General features: G+C 39.6%; 1 protein-coding gene across 2 annotated transcripts; it reads right to left on the reverse strand.

Annotated features, from left to right (window-relative positions):
• Positions 1 to 519: 519 nt before the first annotated feature.
• Positions 520 to 19,251, reverse strand: LOC117394904 (repressor of RNA polymerase III transcription MAF1 homolog). Of its 2 annotated transcripts, none has more exons than XM_033993609.3 (8): positions 18,738 to 19,251; positions 8,304 to 8,416; positions 5,288 to 5,416; positions 4,845 to 5,007; positions 4,358 to 4,479; positions 4,108 to 4,227; positions 3,712 to 3,810; positions 520 to 2,961 (listed from the first exon to the last, which is right to left on the reverse strand). In XM_033993609.3, exons 2-8 carry the CDS (start codon positions 8,384 to 8,386, stop codon positions 2,937 to 2,939), a joined length of 741 nt encoding a protein of 246 aa, XP_033849500.1. In that variant the 5' UTR covers positions 8,387 to 8,416; positions 18,738 to 19,251; the 3' UTR covers positions 520 to 2,936. The 2 variants fall into 2 exon arrangements, with proteins under 2 accessions (XP_033849500.1, XP_058874446.1); XM_059018463.1 differs by having other exon boundaries at positions 19,214 to 19,238.
• Between the last annotated feature and the right edge of the window lie 1,564 nt (positions 19,252 to 20,815).

Consider the following 20,815-nt stretch of genomic DNA (forward strand, 5'->3'; position numbering starts at 1 on the left):
GTGCATTATACAGCCTCACATCATAACCTCCTTGGATTTGTACTCTACACCTTCAGCCCTGTATCCAAGCATTCGGTTTGCCTTTTTGATTGCCACAGGTATTATGAAGAATTATGATGGCCACAAGAATGTGCTGTATACTTTTGCATTATAATGTTGATGACTTGTATACCAATATATAGTAAACTATAGTACCAGTTAAAAAGTGTTAAGAGCACCCTGTAGTGTTTACAAGAAACACATTACTTTACCTTTGCTGTATATTGTGTTGTGTGTATCACAGCAATAGTTTTTTTTCTACATAATCATGATTGTTTTTATATTTGCATCCACGCTTCATAGGTAAATCAATACTGGATGCTGGAACACTCATCAGCCTGAAGTTTAAATTAGAAATGCAGTGTTCCAATTAAACCTACTGTGCCTGCTTCTGCCACAATGTGTAGTTGCTGCATCATAAGAGCAGAAAGTTTGAAAAGATACAAGGTCGTGACGCATCCAAGTAGACAAAGGAAGACAGAAAGTTACATCTGAGTTTATTCATTCATGTACCATCAGATTAAAAAGAGAACAAAACAGAACGGCCTATAAGATTACAACAAACCAAACAAAATCAATGCAGAAACCTCCATTCTAAAAAGAAAGGCAAACACAAAAGTTATGCGGTATTCAAACGTTAAAAATGAGGTTATTATAATATACTGTACTTGCCCAAATGCTGCTTGTTTAAAATTTACTCACACACTGCTGCTTACTCAATGAAGAGCATCTTCTATTTCACCAGTGCCCCATTTTATCAGGAATCATTCCTCACGTATGCATTTGAAAAAATGTATAAAAAAACAAAACAAATGCAGCCCAGGCTGAAACACTGAAAAACATTCCATTCATTTCTATTGCAAGGAGCTGCACTGTCATACAGTGCTTTGTGATACTTTTGTATAAAATGCGCTGTATAAATGCAATAAATAAATAGTAGTTTGAAGTATTTCTAGGTCTGTCTCCGAGATGCGATGGCTGAAACTGCAGGGCAACAGGAGTCTAAGTATCCAAACCATATAATAAATGGAATACAAACAAAACTGTAACCAGCACATTCCCCATTACCACCAAATATTAGGAGGGCAATTTAAAGTGATTTAGTTCAAATAATTCCATAGATCTTACCTGCTGTGCACTTCCTTAGCTACACAGGTCTTAAGTGTGCAGTTAGAAAGTTACGGGACATGTTCTTATTTAAATCATATCTGGTACTACACTTGATTAAAGAAACGTTTGCAAGCCATGGTTTCAGTTAGTGTTGCACTTGCTTGGTAATTTCACCTGAAGTGTAAAATTACCCCCACCCTTTCAATGGCTTCTTTGAGGTCATTACCAGCCAGCTGTTTTCCCCTTTGACTGACATGCTTTTAGCCAGTAACATCACTGCTGAGGTGAAATGACCCAAGAAGTGCAACAGATTTCCTGAAAATAAGGTGCAGAAACAGATAACTTTCTTTAACCTAATGTAGTATTGGTGTTTTTTTAAATGAAAAACACGCATTTCTTTCAAAAATACACATTTGAAATGAATGGAAGTTCACAGCAGGCAAGATGAATGGAATGCTTTTGTTAGCTACACTCACTTTAAGGCTGCAGTGTTTGTTTGAATTTGTCACTCTGGTAGGTGCAAAAACTCTTCTAAAACCTGCCAGGCCTGCAAGGCTGCAGTTCAGTTATTTTTGTGCCATTCACACCGACCTCTCCTAGCTTACAATCACACCTGGACCTAAAACATTAGATAAAGCAAACAATAAAATAAACACAGTAGCTCAGTGCAGTGCCACCAGCGTCACCACTTTGCAGAGACCAGAAAATATAAAGAATAAGAAGTCTCGTTTATTGGTTTAACGGAAAGCAAGAAGAGTCCTTTAAAATCATTGAATGCTGCCGGCTCCTTGTTGTCATAGCTGCCAGTACCACGGAGAACTCGCTGGGCATATTGAAATAGGATCTGGCTTTAAAACACTCCTTCTCTGAAGGGACAGTCTCTTGGATCTGCCGGCAGAGCTCTCCAGTCTTGTATAATAATAATATTGCATCCATCTCATAAACACTCCTGCAGACAGAGGTCTCAAAATAAGTTCCAGATTTGTGGAGAGATTCACAGAACGCACACGTGATTAACTATGGATCCTGCTCAAACATCAGACAATTTCCACCCCAATTAAAAAAATAAAATAAAAACATACCCCTGCTGTGGAAACCGGAGCAGACATCCAGACAGAAGAATGGATACCTCCAACTTTCTGCGGACGAGTACTGCTGGGCCAACGAGTTTCTTCTCGTTCTCATGTTTTCTTGTGAGCCACACTGACCAGATAATCAACTTACTGTACATGTTTACGGATAAATCACTTAATCTGCAATAGACAATTAATGTGAACATTGCTAAGCTCATAAATTGGTGGTGTAGAGCAACAGTACCAAGAGACTGCATGCCCTAAAAGTGTGATGTGATGTCAATCCTTTGCTCCTGTCTTGAGGATGTACTACTGCAGTAATTAACCCTGACAAATCCAAAAGTCTTGTTTAGACCATGAGTCTCCAGGATTTGCTTTGTCTCTGTTTCTACGAGTTAGGAGTCACAGTTCCTAGGATCTGGATAGTCATTAGCTGCTTCAGAAGAGAAAGAGATGCCCATGCAGGAAATCCAAAGTGTTGCGCTGGATTAAAGTCCCATATAGAAACTGGTCTCCCATTTCAGAGTTATTGCTGGGCGGAAGGCTACAAAACAAACCACTGTGTCCTGGCGAGTAAGCGAGAATGCTGTACAATTGCAGTGCCTGAGATGAAGATAGACAGGGAGAGAGACAAAGTTTCTGGTGATGAGCTGCTCTCCTGTAGAGAGGGTCTCACTCCCTCAGAGATGGGGGGGGGGGGGTGACTCCATCTCGCTAGACACACACCGCCTGATGGAAACTGTACAGGAAATAAATGTTATTTTTAGAGTATGCATATTAGAATCATGGTTCACATGTTTAATTGCCAAGTGCCACTGTTTGTTGTGTTAAAATTAAATTCAAAAGAAACCCTACAATAAAGTGCTGGGACAAATATTCAAACAAACATTTCTTCAAATGTATTTGGTTCGTGTATAGAATGTTTATGGTATCAAAAAGATATCATGTAAAGGAAACCAATGCATAAATGAGGTCTGAAAAAAGCAATACTCCTTTTACTCTAAGGTAATTTAATGATTAATGGGTTTTACTGATATATAGGACACATTATTTAACAATTTGAACATGAAAACCCCATGTTTGTTCCAGCACTGCTATTATTTAAATTAAATAAAAATGACCATATAGTTGTATGCGAATTACAAAGGTAAAACTATAAGAAACCAATAGCCCATTCACGCAGACAAAAATTAGACCCACAAAGACCTTCCTGGGATGCTGCGGGAGAGCAAACCATGAACTAGGGGAGAATTCTGTATACAAGTAATTATAAGAGCATGGTCAAGTTAAGTGTTTTGAAGGCACTTGTAGAAGATAATTTGTTTTTTAGCTTTAACATTAAAAGTATACAAAGTGCGTGCAATCTTATTTCACAGGTGCTAGCTACAATTGAGCTCTTATCTATGATGTTTTTCAAGAGATCAGTGGAATTTGAACTCCATGTGCAGCGGTACCCGTGTATTTTGTGTTGATGAAGCTAGAGACGCACCTGTCCTCCTCAAAGTTGTCTGTCTCGTCATCCATCTCGTCCTCCAGCTCCATGTCCAACTCGTTTCCAAGGCTGTCCCGACCACACCCGCTCATGAAACTGAAAAACACAAAACCCACTGAGTGAATAAGCCAGAATGAGCAACTCAGCCTCACACTGAGTTAGTGAACAAGCCACTCTTCATTCTCTTTCCTGACCTTTCCTCAAATTTTCTCTAACAACTGAGCACCTCATACCCACTGCACCGCGGTGCTTTCTCTAACCACTGACCAACTCAAACCCACTGCCTTCCACACTGCAGCCCAGCGCTTTCTCCAACCACTGAGCAACTCAAACCCACTGCCTTCCACACTGCAGCTCAGCACATTCCCTAGCCCTCTAATTCTCTCCTCTCACCTAACTGAGCGACAGGTGAAGAAGACGATTCTTTTCAGCTTCTTGTTGTAGAAGAAATAGTTGAAGGACCAGAGGCTGCCATCCTCTCCAAAGGGGTCGGAGTCCAGATCAGGGTTATAGCTGGAGATAAAATAAATATATAAAATACTGGATAACTGCTCAAATAGGCACATGGGCTTCGTGAAAATAAAAGGCACGCCAACAAAAGGGGTTTCATAGTAATTGAAAGTCTTGCAGTTCCCAATCTGACCTGTAGATGTCACACTCCTGCAGACAGATCTCCTGGTCCAGAGCATTCCATAGCTCAGGCTTCAAGTTGTTAAACTCCTCCCCCACTGCCGAAAACAGACTGCTGTTCACTGCATTCACCACCTGGGGGAGACATATTATAAAATCAGACAAACCAATTCTCCACTCAGCAATCTTAGCCATTTTTCCTTTTTTTTTTTGCCAAAATTGTCTTGTGACAGACACATGATAGTTTTTCATAACAGTATCAGGTTTGTTTCTGTCATGTATAAGAAGCTAATAGGTTGTGTGTAGGGCGTCTATTTTTATAACAGATAGTTTAGCACACATAATTGCATTAGATGACATCTCTTATAACAAGACGACTGTGCAACACATTAACTAATGCACAGTGCCTGTACCAGGTTTTATTTGAATCTCTCGTGTGAAAGCATGGAAAGGCTGTGCGTGTGAAAGCCAGGAGCCCTGTCTGGCAATGCTAGTCTCACCCAGTTGAGGCTGGGTTCTCTGCTGAACTCGTGGCTCTTGGCCGTGCTGAAGTCGTAGTCTGGTCTGAAGGACTCATTGAGTGTGGCGATCAGATAGAACAGAGTCTTTCTGCAGCACTTATCACTCAGCGGGCTCTCTGCATCCTCACCGCTCTTACTCAATCTGAAGAGAGAGAGACAGAGGGAGAGCAGGGTTATAGGGTAGCACTGCACAAACACACACACACACACACACACACACTCTCTCTCGCTGCACTGAACACTCACCACTAAGGCTGCTACCTTTAAACATGTTAGTTTACTAATAAACTTTTATAAAACATTTGTTCATCTCTCTTTGGAAAAGGAGAAAGAGTAAGTGGGGTGCTGCATTCTTCTACTGCATACTTCAGCTGCAACAACATAAACACACAGCCAACCTGCCTGACCCGTCTCTGACTCACCTGCTGGGGCTGACCGCGCTGGTCTGAGGGGGGGACAGGGCCTCCAGGACGTGGGGCTGACCATCCTGACAGAACTGCTTGAACATGTGCTTGTCATCCCCTGCCATCTTACAGGAGTAGCTCTCGATCCTGAGGAGACAACAGCGACAGAGCAGATCAGGACCGGCAGAGAATCACACCAGCACACACAACTAGCCAGGGCAGCATTAACTCAGCAACTCCAGTACCATCAGACACTACATTCACAGTTCATACTCCAACTGGAAATTAATAACAACTTACCACATCATACTTCTATTTGAAGTTTTCATTTTTTAATGACCCAGTTATACTAGTCAAGAATGTTGTAGTTACTTATACCATAATACAGTAAGTCAATATTCCCAAACTATTTTCTTTAAAATAACAGAACCAAACTTGCAGGTCTAGCCAACACACTACACAATTTCTGCCAATCTGTGTTTACTATACTAAATTGTATTTTTTATTTTTTTTTTGCAATGCAAAATTGTACAAAATTATTTTCTTTTATTATTTATTACATTTTATGTATGTATAAAATTCATGTTACTTGGCTTCTGTTTTTCCATCCTTGAAACTTATTTTTAAAATGTTTGAGCTCAGCATGGTTCATAGCAATATGTTCTGCGTTAAAGACCGCAACTAGATGCTTCTAGTTAAAGACTTTTTGCATCATTAATGCGAGACCAAAGGTAAGAGAGAGACCTTTTCTTCATTAGAGACACTCGCACTATAATCAAAAACAGAAACAAAGCAATTATTTGAAACAAATACACGTGGGTGAGAGAATGATTTATTTGAAGGTGCTTTTAAAAGTATTAAAGGTTTATTTTTCTTTGTTGCTATGTTAACACAGAAGTAAACAGTAAGTTTTACATTTGCTGGATTTACTTTTCAAACTTATCACTTCTACACAAGCCTCTGCTTGTTGTTTCAGACAGACCACCCCATACCATCACAACACTCCCCCTGATCACTACTGCACTGCTCCTCCCTCCCCTCTATCTATACCCAGCAACAAGGTCACATGGGGCAGACAGATCAACTGCTCTCCACCAATCACAGTGCAGGAGTGGGCCCTCTCTCCCTCCGCAGTGAGAAGCACCTCCTTGGTACAGAAAGGTCACACTATCTAAATTGTGGATTTGTGACAGAGAACAGTGGATTAGTTAAAAAGATGTGTAACCAATAACTTTTTTTTGTAATTCCAATACAGTATGAGTGGCTTGCATAAAAGTAGAATAACTGAAAAGTAGCACTCTCAGAGTAAACAGCAGAGTAAGGTTAGTCTGCTTTCACCACAGCTGAGTAATCTTGGTAAAGAAGTAAATAAGAGAGTCAGTTAAACCTGGGTAGAGGCTGGTTTAGTAGAGGAGGAGGCTACTTTCTTTCATTTATTATTTGGAATATGGATGAGTATTTATTGGATTTAGAAGAATATTTCTTCCTGCCTCATATCGCTATCTGCTACCTCTTCAATTTAGGCGAAGTTCTGGGGTGTCATTTCTTTAATTGTGAGTGAAAGGGGGTCAGTCTGCCTCCCCAGTTCTTTTTTGCCTTTTGCTTCAGTTCTTTCCATGCAACTTGTAGCTATTTACTGATCTGTTTGTAACCCTTTCCTCCGCATTAAACTGCTTCTCTATTTCCACCCATGCTTTTTTTCTCTCTCCTCAGTTCTCGCGTCATGGTGTCTGTCCTCTGTAGTCTCTTAAAACTGCCTGACCATTTCTACAAGATGATTTCAAAATTGCTGTAATTTTCCCCCTTTGTCTTTGTGTTGCTGTTTCCATATCTAGATACAATAAATAAAGGTAGGTTGCCATGATTAATTTAATTCTATATAATTATCCAAATTATATGTGACAAGTTGATTTTTTTAATTTTATAGGCTTTGCGTGTTGCAAAAAGCTTGAAAATAACATGGATTTATTTTTGTTGTCGTTACATGCATTACAAACAAAGTTGTTTTTAAGATCTGTTTCTTCTTATGTGTATAATTTCACAATCACCAACAGTCAATAAACACTACTTCAGATTACAATATATAAAAAAAAGTGCTCTTTACGATGTGTAAATATAAATGTTACACATTGCATGTAATACAATGTGTTGATATTAAATTATTATTTTAGTCTTGCGCATCTCTGTCCAGGAGGGGTCTGAGAGACAGGTGGGAAAGAAGGGATGTCCCTGGCAAGTAATATAAAATATATGATTTTAATATGTTTTACAATTGTGTTTTAGTTCACATTTACTTATTAACCTTCATATAAATCCCGGCGGTTTGTTAAAAAACACCTTGATACCGTGGTGAAAAAGTAACAAAAAAGTTCAGAACAGGGTGTTCCAAAGGAAAATACTGGGGATTGAAAAGGGGCCTAGCGTGCGAAAGGGGAGAAAAGATAAATGGTGTGGAAAGCAACGGATATGGCCATTGTTATATAGTGCATTTTAATACAAACACACTTTGATTAACTCAGTTTAGAACAGTTTATTTACATTTGACACTTACCTCCTCGCTAAAGTTTACCTCTGCACTAAAAAAAAAATGTCTACCGGATTGGAATTTTGAACATTTTATCCAATTTGCATAATTTACTCTTCTAATTCATTTTTACTCAGAGTAGTAACTTATCTGTTAATCCTCCCTCGTGCAACCCAGTTTCACTCTCAGAATAACTATTTCTGGAGCAGCATTACTCGAGAAGTAACTAATCCACTTTTATGCAAGCCACCCTATATCTTTTTATATTATCATTCAGATGAAACAAAGGTAGAACTAATAATTACAGGTAAAACAAGTGGTTATTAGATACTTGTATGGTTATTATATGCATATATATTATATATTAAATTGACACAGTAAGAAAACAAATGTCTTATTATCATTGATTTGTACTTTAATGTGTAGACTGCAAATGATGGGAAAAGCATCATTTCATGTTTTGAGGTGAACATGTTTACATGTTTATTGCTTGTGATGTGCTGAGCTCACCTGCCGATGATGTTCGAGTCCCCAGTCTCAATGCACAGCTGGTAGTTGATGGCCTCAAAGCTCGAGTTCTCCAGGAGTTTCATGTTTGGATGGGATCACTCAGCACTTCTTCACTGCAAGACAGTGGGAGAGACACTTCAGGGATGGAAAGATGACCTCATTGCAGAGCACTTTGATCCATTCCTGGATTTATGAGGAGTGCACTAAGACACAGCTGAGCTTCCTACCTATACACATTCAAGTTTATTGTAACGTTTGCCTCTTTGGAATAGCACAAAATAAACTATTCGCAAAACTCCCTGAATCAATAATGAAAGGTGCAGAGATATAGAGAAGTTCCAATATTTAAAGCGAAACATCAGCAACTCCATTTATCCAATTGAATATACAGATGTACCTTTGTTTTTCAAAAAGGGAAAAAAGCCTGATTTAGAAGTACAATCGGCAGCCAATTTCCTGGAATATCGGACCGGTAATAAAATCACCAATAATCAGTGCGCTGAGAACCCTTCATTGTATCGATCCTGTTATTCAAAAGAAAGAGAATGTTCTCCATTAGATGACTATGTCAAAATGTTTGCCTACCATACATATAAAAACACAGTCTTAGATACAAAAAACTAGTTTCTTTATTTTGTACTGTTTTTGGTGCGAGTAGTGCTTGTAGCTACAGTACAGTAACATGCTCAGACTAGAAAAAACGATGTGCGATACTTCGTTCATTATCACTTTAAAAGCACACAGAGCTAACAAAGCAATTCCAGTAAACTTTATGCACTGTCATAACTTCATAGATCAAACATGTTCCTATAAGATGTACACATTATGTTAAATGTGCGTTCATTTTATTTACTTTTTTGTCTTCTGTACTCTTTTTTGCTCTTCCTGTCATGAAGGGATGCATCTAGTGTACATTTTTGGTTTGCCATGTTGTTCCCCTGCCCCAGCACCTGATCAGTCCTGTAATGGAGTACTCTTTCTATAAACAAGCTTTTGGCAGCACACACAAGCCCGCTGGATCACAGCCCAGCCAAGAATAACACTGTCAGCTCAAGCTCTGGGCTATAGCAGGGCAGGTAGGCTCGGCAGATCAGAGACACATAAAAAGAGAGCGAGATACACACACACACACACACACACACACACACACACACGCACAGGGAGACAGAGACATTGATGTATATTCAGACCTCATTGATGCACTGGTTTCCTTTGCGTATGATATTCTGTTATATGAACATATATGAACATTTTTGCAGTGTTTGTTATAATATTTGAATATTTAGCACAAATATTTGTTCTAACTACCCCCTAAGTTACTTTGCTGGGTCTTCAGCAGTTATCAATTCCATTCTGTACAATGGGATTGAAGAGGTTATAAACTTGTGTGCAGCACACAGGGGGTAGTGTTTCACTGCACAGGGCACATTCACTACATACCTAGTGCTCTGCAAAGTCTGATTTAAGGGCAGATGCCCCCTATTGCACATGTGAGAGACAATAATATAACAGGCATTACTGTACAACACTACAATGTACGACACGATAAGGAAAGCAGTGAATTCACAGGAACCTTCAGATACAAAACACAGTTGTTACTAAAGTACAGTACGCATACTACAGTCTCAAGACCAGCCACACTGGTTTACACACTCCACAGACATGCATCATTAGGGCTCTAAACTATTTATTTCTGCACAAAATGCAGTGTGTTTTTTGGAGGGGGGTCAAAAGCTGCCTCTGTACACTTTTAATTGTATGAACTATCATGTGTAGCTACTGGCTTGCTGGCATGAAGGTGGCTTTTGTATCCACAGGGTGAGAAAAAAAATGTTTTTTTTGGCAAACAGCTTAGTTTTATGGGCTGTCTATAACACAGTGCCCAAAGTCTTATATATATATATTTTTTACGTCATTAAGTGCCAAGGGTGCCAATGATTAATTAGGGCGGCTAAACGGTAACTTTTTGTCTGTGACGCACTGCACAATTTTATGCTTGTTAGGGAAGTCATAAAATAAAGAACCAGCACTAGCCAGCATGGCACTCTTGGTATATTCACCATCTGACAAGGGCTTGCCATGCTTTGCAATGCAATGAGATCATTTTGTTAATAGAATTATTAAAAACAAGAGCCTGTTTTTTTATTTATTTATTTTTTTTAATTTAGTAGTCGCCAATCAGTTTTTTTTTTTTTTTTTGTTGTAGTTTTCTCCCCAATTTAATAGTGTCCAATTACTTTTGTTTAGCTCAGCTCACCGCTACCATCCCCGCGCTGGGATGCAGCGAAGATGAGCACACGCTGTCCTCCGAAGCGTGTGCCGTCAGCCGACCGCTTTTTTTTCACACTGCAGACTCACCATGTAGCCACCCAGAGCTACAGCGTCGGAGGACAACGCAGCTCTGGGCAGCTTACAGCCAAGCCTGCAGGCGTCCGGCCAGACTATAGGGGTCGCTGGTGCGCGGTGAGCCGAGAACACTCTGGCCGACCTAACCCTCCCAGGCGGCGCTTGGCCAATTGTGCGCCACATCCTGTGAGCTCCCGTCCTCGGTCGGCAAAGGAATAGCCTGGACTCAAACCAACGACATCTAGACTATAGGGCCTTTCACTTTTAATGGATGCGCCACTCGGGAGCCAAGAGTCTGGTTTTGATACTTCTTCACTGCCCTTTCAAGGAATTCTTTCCTTTCACTCTCATTAAGATCTGCAATATTTTTGTGGTTGGTGTCGAAATGGTGTTTTACACTTGAGGTTCGATAATCAACACTTTCATTACAAATAACAAAAAACACAGTGCTTTTCCTTTACGGTCAATCGTTCCAAATGTCTCTGTCCAACCCTCCTACCACTGTCTGTCTGAAGTTTAGTTTTTTTGATTGTGCTCATTTTCTTAAACTTTTCTGTTAACCGACAAGATTTTTTTTTTCAAAAGCACGCTGAAACAAGTTGTCTTACTATCTCCCCTGGACAGGTTTCTATGCAACAGAAGCTATCCCACTATTGGAGATATTGGCTGGGTGTCATACCTAACAAAAAAATGGGCACAATTAATATTGCCCACCACACTTTCACCCCCGCCTATCATAACTGCCAGGTCAAACAAACTCTCTCTGTCTTCAACCCCATCCCACTCCTCTTCCCCTTTATACTTTGCTGGGCACTTAATGCTGGTCTCCCCTCACCGCCCATGATTTCCACTCGTCCCTGAGAACTCGCAATCTATTCTAAGCAATTCCCATACATTCCCCATTCCTTGTCCCTTAGTACACTGCACATTCTAATCTACACTCACATGCTATTCTTGATGGAGTCAGCTGGAGACTGCGGCTGGACAGCATGGCTGTGGTAAAAGGCAGTGGGAGACGACTAAGTTGTGGATCAGTGGGAGGCAAAGCGAGGCAGCAAGACTGATCAAATTCAGACAAAAAAATAAATTAAAAAAATTATAAATATGCAGGTTCTTTCCATCCCTCACTTCATTTTTGCTCACAGATTATATTTGATTGTAAATTTAAAAAGGCAATAGTGATAGTGCGCCTCATAATAATAATATACCAACTTTTCTCAAATTACGCCACCAGTGGGATTGTGCGGCCATAGCAGCCCCCCCAGCAATTCCTTTTCTTAAATCAACCTTTCTCTTAAACTGGCGCTGCTATCCAGCTTTCACTCAGCGCAGTTCATGCTGCTTGCATTCCGATTCCTCATAGTGTTTCTGTTAGCTGCTACTGGCCAGTAATGCTATTACTTTATGAAAATGTGTTTTTTGTCACTTTGTTTATTGCAAAGAAACTACAATGGTGGGAATCATAAAAAAAAAAGCATGTCTACTTTTGTACTGTATCTCCCTTAATTACACAAACATGTATTACTTTAACTACTGTGTGACGTTCTTTGCTTTATAGTTAATTCAGTGGGGTAAAGTAAGACCATCACACCCTATTCAGTTTTACACATAATTTTATGATATAATAGCATTGCAAATCATTATACTTGTATTAGATTTAGCTGGGAATTGTGCAGCATGTGATTGACAGGACATTGAAAGTAGTTTTTGTATTTATTTAAAGCGCCGCTATTGGCGCTTTAACCCTCTCTTACTCTCTGACAAAGAGTTTGTTGCTTTTACTTCCTTCCAAAATCAACCTTTTTCTAGAGACTAATACTACCGAAGAGGTTTCCTCTGCTCTTCTCTGGGAAACTCTTAAAGCTTACCTTCAGGTTCAAATAATTTCATACGCAGCCAAAACAAATAAACAGCGTGCTGACTGTCTTGCTGAGCTGACTAACTGCATTTTACAAGTGGATCAACAATACGCTGAATCGCCCACTCCTGAGCTTTACGAAAAACAGCTTGCTTTACAGACAGAATTTAACCTCCTGGCCACACACCATGCCGAGCAACTCGACTAAATCGCGTCATGCCATATATGAACATGGGGATAAGGCAAGGAAACTTTTGGCCCATCAGCTCTGGCAGTAAAGGTTTGATTACTGAAGTCTGCACAAAATCAGGCCTAATCACTTCTGATCAACAAAGAATTAATGCACAATTCCAAGACTTCTACTCGTCTCTATGAATCTGAATCTCCCAAAGACGCCTCCTTGATTCCTTTGCAACGCTTACCATTCCTACAAATCGACCCGCTGTCCAAAGCATATCTGGAAGAGCCTTTCACCCAAGCTGAAATCAAACAAGCCATTAGCTAAATGCACAGTGGCAAATCCCCATGCCCAGATGGGTTCCCCGCAGAGTTTTTTTTCGCTGCTAAGTTGTCTTCTCAGAGTCTTTCATATCCAAACTTCAGCCTCCAACCCTCTTGACTGTGGGTCATATCGACCTATCTCCCTTCTCAATTCAGATGTCAAAATTCTGGTAAAAGTCCTGGCGCACCGCCTTGAATTCATTCTTCCCTCTTATTTCCACTGACCAAACAGGATTCATTCAGGGTAGGCAGTCATTTTTTAATCTTCGATGTTTATTCAGTATCATATATTCTCCATCTACTTCACTGCACCCAGAGATTCTTATTCACTGGATGCAGAAAAAGCATGTACCTCCTTGTTACACTCCATAAAATTTGGCTTTGGCCCTAATTTTGTTTCATGGTTCAAACTAATATATTCTTCACCCCTGGCCTCTTATTACTAATAATATAGACTCTAAATATTTTTCACTATACCGTGGTACTAGGCAGGGTTGCCCTCTTTACCCTCTTTTGCCATTGCTATTGAGCCCTTTTCTATTTCCCTACGTGCTAATCAGAAAATACAGGGTGTGACACAAGGAGGGTTTGAGCAGAAGGTCTCATTATATGCAGATGACCACCTTCTATACATCTCAGATCCTGTATCTTCTCTTCCGCATGCTCTTAACACCTTACAGCAATTTGGTAAATTCTCCGGTTACAAACTTAATTCACAAAAGTGAACTCTTCCCGATTAACTCAACTGCCCAAAACTATAGCCTTACAAACCTACCCTTTCGAATAGCCGGCAACACCTTCACTTATCTTGGAATCACATTTACTAGAACCTTTAATAACCTTTTAAAATCCAATTTTACTCCTCAATTAGAACGTACAAAACAGGATTGCACTCACTGGTCTGCTCTGCCTCTGTCACTTGCTGGCCGCATTAACTCTGTAAAGATGAACTCACTTTCCAGATTTGTAAACTTATTTCAGTGCATTCCAGTCTTTAGCCCACAAGCCTTTTACAATTTCAGACCAAACAATCTCCTCATTCATCTGGAACAAAAAAATGCCTAGGATCCGTAAGGTCTTCCTGCAAAGACCCAAACCTTCAGGAGACATGGCATTACCAAATTTCCGCTTTTACTACTGGTCATCCAACAGGCATCTCCTTATGGTTATGCTCCAGCCCCAACCAGAACATTCCAGCTTGGTTAAGCATACAAGCAGCCTCCTGTCAGTATACCTCACCTGCTTTGCTGTGTTCTCCTCTTCTCTTAACTAAATCTCATTTTAGTTCGACAAAGTCTTAAAGTCTGGGCACCATTTAGACAACACTTTGGCTTACAATCAGTCTCATTACAGTGTCCTGTGGATAGAAACCATTTATTTCCTCCTTCAGTGGAAGACACTGCTTTTCGTATATGGCATGGGAATGGTGCTAAGTGTCTGAAAGACATATTTATGGACAATAGCTTCGGTTCTTCTGAACAACTCTCCCAGAAATACAATCTGCCCAGGACCCACTTTTTGAGATACCTACAAATTTGAAATTTTATAAGGACTATAGTAGCGCAGTTCCCTGCATGTCCCCAAGTCCGCGTTTGACTGTGTACTTCGATTCGAACCGTACTGCAAAGGCTTGATATCTAAAATATATAATGAAATTATGTATTTACACTGTACTTCACTTTCCAGCCTAAAAACATTATGGGAGCATAATTTAGGATTCAGTCTCCAGGATGATGATTGGGAGTCTGCTCTCAGTCAAGTGCACTCTTCATCGGTCTGAGCCCGACAGTTCTGCCCCGCATTCATCTCTTGAAGGCCAGGCTGGCAAGGATTTATCTGGTTTTGGACCCAACCTGTGACCGATGTGGGCAGGCCCCTGCTACCCTCATCCATATGTTTTGGTCCTGTCCTAATCTAGCTCACTTCTGGAGTACTGTTTGAGACCCTCTCCCAAATCATTCAGCACCCTATTGATCCTAACCCTCTAATTGCATTATTTGGTATAACATCATCTGAGATTTATTTAACGAAATTCCAATCTGACTCTGGCCTTTTCCACACTACTAGCTAGACGCCCGATTGTTTAACTGGAAACAGGCTGTCCCGCCCACATATATATATATATTTTTTTTCATGATATACTTAGTATTTTAAGGCAAAATCAGCAGTGTGGCCACCAGTGTTTGTGGTCGCATTCGAAGGCCACCAAAGAATTGTTTGAAACACTGCCCTGAACTATATATATTTTTTATAACAAGTTAAATAAGAAACAGTAGCTAATTGACCTCATTTGCATCTGATACAAGTCTGATACAAGTCTGATACAAACTATCAGATACAACATTTCAGATGGCTGGGCAGCAGTGTGGAGTAGTGGTTAGGGCTCTGGACTCTTGACCGGAGGGTTGTGGGTTCAATCCCAGGTGGAGACACTGCTGCTGTACCCTTGAGCAAGGTACTTTACCTAGATTGCTCCAGTAAAAACCCAACTGTATAAATGGGTAATTGTATGTAAAAATAATGTGATATCTTGTAAGTCGCCCTGGATAAGGGCGTCTGCTAAGAAATAAATTATTAAATAAATTATTACTATAATTAACCAGTTTTGACTCAAGGGGAATACCTCATTTCTTCGAATTTAAGACGCCAGCGAATTTAAAATGCTGCCCAAATTAAGCAAAAAGTAAAACATCAAATAAAGATGCATTTACAAAGATACAGCCTCAATTACGCATATAATAAACGTCGTATGGAGGCAGTTTGCGGCCGTCTGCTGTCACAGAGAACATTAGTTGCGATTACTCTGTTTTTCTTTTTTTTTTTTGTGAACTGCGGTATTGCTTGGCATGTCGAAAAATACTGGGGTCTGATCAGCATTTCCAATCTGTCCAAGCTGGTACGGTTTGTTAGAACGGAACCCAATAACAAAACGCTGAAATTGTAAAAGCTTCTCTTCAAATTCCTCCGGAAGCTAATGACACTTGTTTGAAAATGGCTGACTGTACGTCATGGCTGATTCGAGATCGGGCAGTAATGTTTTTTTCGTCTTTTCTCGGGCAGTCGGCCACATTCCTGTTTGTGTACTCGGGCAGTCACGTCTTATTAGTGATTTTAATACACACATCACTATACTCAAATTGAAGATGCAGGCCATTTTTAGAAGAAAAAATTGGTTTAAAAAGTGCATCTTGAATTCGAAGGAATACTGTATACTCAATGTCAGTGCCTTGGGGGGTGGATTGAAATGTACAGGAAACTGCAGAAAAGGTATGTTGAAATCTGTAGGGCACCAGCAGGACTGGAGTCACCAAATTTGAACAGAGGCTGCCCCTCCACCCCACCCCACCCCACCCCACTGTGTTCTCCAAGTTCCTGCCCACTGCAGCAGCAAACTGCACAGTCGAGCCTCCAGTGCTAACACAGACCTGCACTATCAACAACATCACCGCCTACAAAAGCCACAGACACTTATACTATCTATTACAACACTTCCTGTCTCTATGCAAGCCAAAACAGAGGGAAGGAAGTGAGAAAACAAATATTACTCTTACAGTAACTACCTTCAGCTGTAACTCTGGACTGGGCCAACTGTGTACATTTATAGTCAGTTATTAGAGTAGCAACCGATTTCTTAATGGAAGATCAGACAGGTAATAATCAATGTATTGAGAACACATGCTCAAAAGCAAGAAGCAAAAAGTCTAGACACTTCACAAAAGCCTTCAAATACAACTGGAAGCATGCAAAATAAATGTGTAGGGCCTATATAATTCATAATCAATATTAATTTAGAGTTTTTACAATTAAGTCACACACAAACAATTGTTGTGCACTTACTATATTTGCAGTATTTTATAAAAAGGGATAAGAGAGCTGGCTTCTCATAATGGCTTTTCTTTTTGGTTACAGTTTTTTTGGTGGCAGCAGTGTGGAGTAGTGGTTAGAGCTCTGGACTCTTGACCGGAGGGTTGTGGGTTCAATCCCCAGTGGGGGACACTGCTGCTGTACCCTTGAGCAAGGTACTTTACCTAGATTGCTCCAGTAAAAACCCAACTGTATAAATGGGTAATTGTATGTAAAAATAATGTGATATCTATATAATGTGAAATAATGTATAATGTGATATCTTGTAACAATTGTAAGTCGCCTTGGATAAGGGCGTCTGCTAAGAAATAAATAATAATAATAATAATAATAATAATAATAATAATAATAATAATAATAATAAATTCCCAATATGTTACAAGTTTAAACCTGTTTAATGCTAACATTTAGGAAATTAAACAAACTCCCATTCCTAATTTGTAAGCACTGATATTCTGTGAACCAGTCTGAAACAGATGGGTTACTGTGCGAGGTATACAAATTGAATCTTGTTTTCAGTATGATTATGTTACCCAGTATTATTATTAATTAATTTATTTATTTTTTTATGAATACAGTATTTCAATCTGTCCTTACATTCTTTACCATTATAAAAGTGTACCATAGTAAAAGCATAGCAAAGTGTAATACAGCACAGTGAAAGCACAGGTAAGTATTGTAAAGAAGAGTGAGGTAAAGCATACAGTATTTAAAACATGACAAACTAATGTACATACTATAACCACAGGAAAAGCATGATAAAACTGTAAAAATACCATACAAAAATATTGTGGTAATATTAAGGGTACTAACCATTTCTAGTTTTGCTAATAGTGTTTCCCTGCAGAAAAAGCCAACCTTGCTAGTACCTAGTTTGCACCATAGTCAATTTCTTTGCTATTTCTAAAGGAGGTTACAGAACTCAAAGAATGTTTTCAAAGGCTCACAGAGGGTCTTGAACCCTCTGAGACCAACCCACTATCTCAAAACAGCTCACTTACAATACCAATGTCAGTACAGGTTAATCCATAGGAAACTAACTTAATTGTATTAACACTGTAAAAGAAAAATCCTGGAAAGAGGTTATGACTAAGGAGCAAAAACAAATGATTTCCCATTCTCTGCAAGCTGTAATGTGGATGGGCACAACAATTTAATGGTAATGTTATTTAAAAACAAATTGCCAACAATTACGTTTTGAAAGGCAAGGGAGTGCTTTCTTAAATGTAAATAATGGTGCTAAAACAAAATCTGGCAAACACTGCAGTTCAGGCAAAAATGATACTATAGAAGGGTGTTTAGATAACATAGTAACATACTGTTGTACAGGTATCAAATAACGTCACAGTAATTGTGTATTCTGTTCAACACACTTCTGTGCTCCGTCCTTTCGACTTGACGACAGAGGTCAGCAGTTTCGATGCATAGTTCACCCCCTACGTCTCTAGAAGTCGCTTTGGATAAAAGCGTCTGATAAGACTAAATAATAATAATGATATCATCAACACAGTTACATGTTCAAGCACAAATTACTACTTGTCAACATTTAACAAAGGAAAAATAACTTGTTTTTCTTGTTAACTTTTGAACTGTACTGCAGAACTCGATTCGAACTTTACTGTATGGTTAATGTGAAATTGAAAACCCGTAATTGTTTCTGGTCTACATTTGTGCGTCCCTACTGTGTCACAGTAATGTTTCGTATTTCCTAGTTCAGTCTCTTGGGGAAGCTAGATTTTGTTTTATCTTTACCTAAAAAGGAAAGCCTTTAAATACCTCTGCAGTCAAACTTCACATCACGTTTGCACTGCCGATTTAAAACGTGTTTTTAAAAAAAGTAATGTTGTTAAATAATAAAAACTCACCAGTAATTAAGCGCTTGTAGAAATGTAAATGGTGGTTCCTCGGTTGAAAATTACGTTGGGACAATGCATGGAATAATATTGTTGTTTTATCTGTTTCGGCAAATGATTCCGGGTGAGATAGTTGTGGTTCGGTTCGGTTCGGTTCTGTTTCAGAACGAAGTGTGTCGGGGCGGACTCGGTCGTTGTATTCGTCCACTTTGCTGGAAGGCTTGTTGTATTAAAAAACTCGTCGCAGTTTCAGAGCACCCACCGAACCGAAACAAAATACCCGAGGGGCGAATAAAAAATAATGTTTCTCTCCGCAGCAGCATCCCCTTCAAATTTTCCTGTCAGGTAAAGATACAGCTGGTCGAGATCAGTCGCTCAATAAGCGCCGATCTGAGGCCTAGGTTTGGTATCGTTATTTTGTTGCTGTTTTAAAACCTAAACTGTATTTTCTCTGTATTACTCGACCGCAGCGAACAAAAACAACAGACCTTGTGATTGACTCCGCCTTCCGACTTTCAGGGGCATTAAACTGCGGCCTCGCGAGGACACGCCTCGAGGGCGGGGGTTATATGGCTGTCAGTCAAAACAGCTTCTATATAACGTACAACCACATTTTTTATTATTGAAATATTCGTTTTTTGTATTAATATCAACGTGCTGTATATTATTTTCTCTGTTCCAAATTGCAGCGTCGTAGAAGAATACTGTTGTATCTGAAATGGTCAACATTTTACAAAATGCAGTTCTTACAATTAAGTGTTGGTTGTAAAATAGAAAGTATATTATATACACAAATTTAAAAGTAAATCATGATATTTAAAAGTAAATCATGATCCTGGATCACTTCTAGTACAGTATATATATATATATTAATGATATGTGATGTTTTCTAAATATTGTAACGACCCTGGCGATGGCATCATCCTGGACACTGTATTGTCTTGTCTTGTTTGTTTGTTTGTTTGTTATGTGTACCGTGAGGGAGCGGGGCACGTTATTAGCGTAACCATCAGACTCGATGCGGCAAGCAGAAATATGCTGCGATACGTCAAAATGAATAGAACCTATACTTTTGATAAGTATCTTTCACACCACATGCGATGCAACGCGACGCGACAGGCGACGAAGGAGCTGCGCGAAATAAATAGGATTGAATCCTATTTTTTGCGGTTTGACGCGCGTCAACTAGGGCATTGAGCAATCGGAGAACAGCTTAAATGCACGTGGTCCAGCAAGGTGAAGCAGTATCCAAAATGAGGAAGGAAACAATACTCGTTTTTGAAAAAATACCCAGAGCTTTTATGAAAAGGTCATCACAATTATAAAGATAGAGATTTGAAAAACAATATATGGGAGCCCACTTCGAAGGCTAAGGATAAGCCCAGCATGTATGAAATACCATTAGAAGATACTCGTAATTAATACATCATGTTGACGAATGTATCAGTCTTCATCATAGTTTTGTCAATAGCAATTTTTAATAGTTGTATAGATCTGGCAGTTTTCAAGCCTGTCACATCGCCTCTGTGTTGCTTCTGGTGTGCATGGTCAAAAATTGCATCGCGTCTGGTGTGTGGAGATCTTGTGTGTGTGTGTGCGTCAGAGTAGGGTGTGTGGGCACGTGCATATTGTGTGTGTGTGTGTATATGGGGGGGGGGCGGGACCCTCGAGGAGGAGAACGTGCACAGACTTCGACTGGAGTTGTTGCTGTGAGACTGTGAGGGACAGAGAGAGGCTGTGAAGCAGTGCGAAGAACTCCGAAGTGTGTCTGTGGAGTGGGAGAGAGAAGAGAACCCCGGCCCCAAACAGGGATTTGCTGTTTGTTAAAAAATAAACTGGTTAATCTGGTCTCCCCGTATCTTACTTAACCGAACGACGTGAAGATCGTTGCAATATGTTTTCCTTTTTTTCAGGAAGGTTTAATTTTTTATATTATTATTATTTATTTCTTAGCAGACGCCCTTATCCAGGGCGACTTACAATTCTTACAAGATATCACATTATTTTTTTAAATACAATTACCCATTTATACAGTTGGGTTTTTACTGGAGCAATCTAGGTAAAGTACCTTGCTCCAGGGTACAGCAGCA

The sequence above is a fragment of the Acipenser ruthenus genome, chromosome 3, assembly GCF_902713425.1.
Source record: "Acipenser ruthenus chromosome 3, fAciRut3.2 maternal haplotype, whole genome shotgun sequence".
Taxonomy (NCBI): Eukaryota; Metazoa; Chordata; class Actinopteri; order Acipenseriformes; family Acipenseridae; genus Acipenser; species Acipenser ruthenus.

Excerpts from the sequence above, each read along its gene's own strand:
- LOC117394904 (XM_033993609.3), bottom strand. The coding sequence starts at position 8,386 with ATGAAACTCCTGGAGAACTCGAGCTTTGAGGCCATCAACTACCAGCTG. Across the intron at positions 4,228-4,357 it reads CAGGAGTGTGACATCTACAG|CTATAACCCTGATCTGGACT; the intron begins GTCAGATTGGGA and ends TTTTATCTCCAG. Across the intron at positions 3,811-4,107 it reads TTCACCTGTCGCTCAGTTAG|TTTCATGAGCGGGTGTGGTC; the intron begins GTGAGAGGAGAG and ends TGTGTTTTTCAG.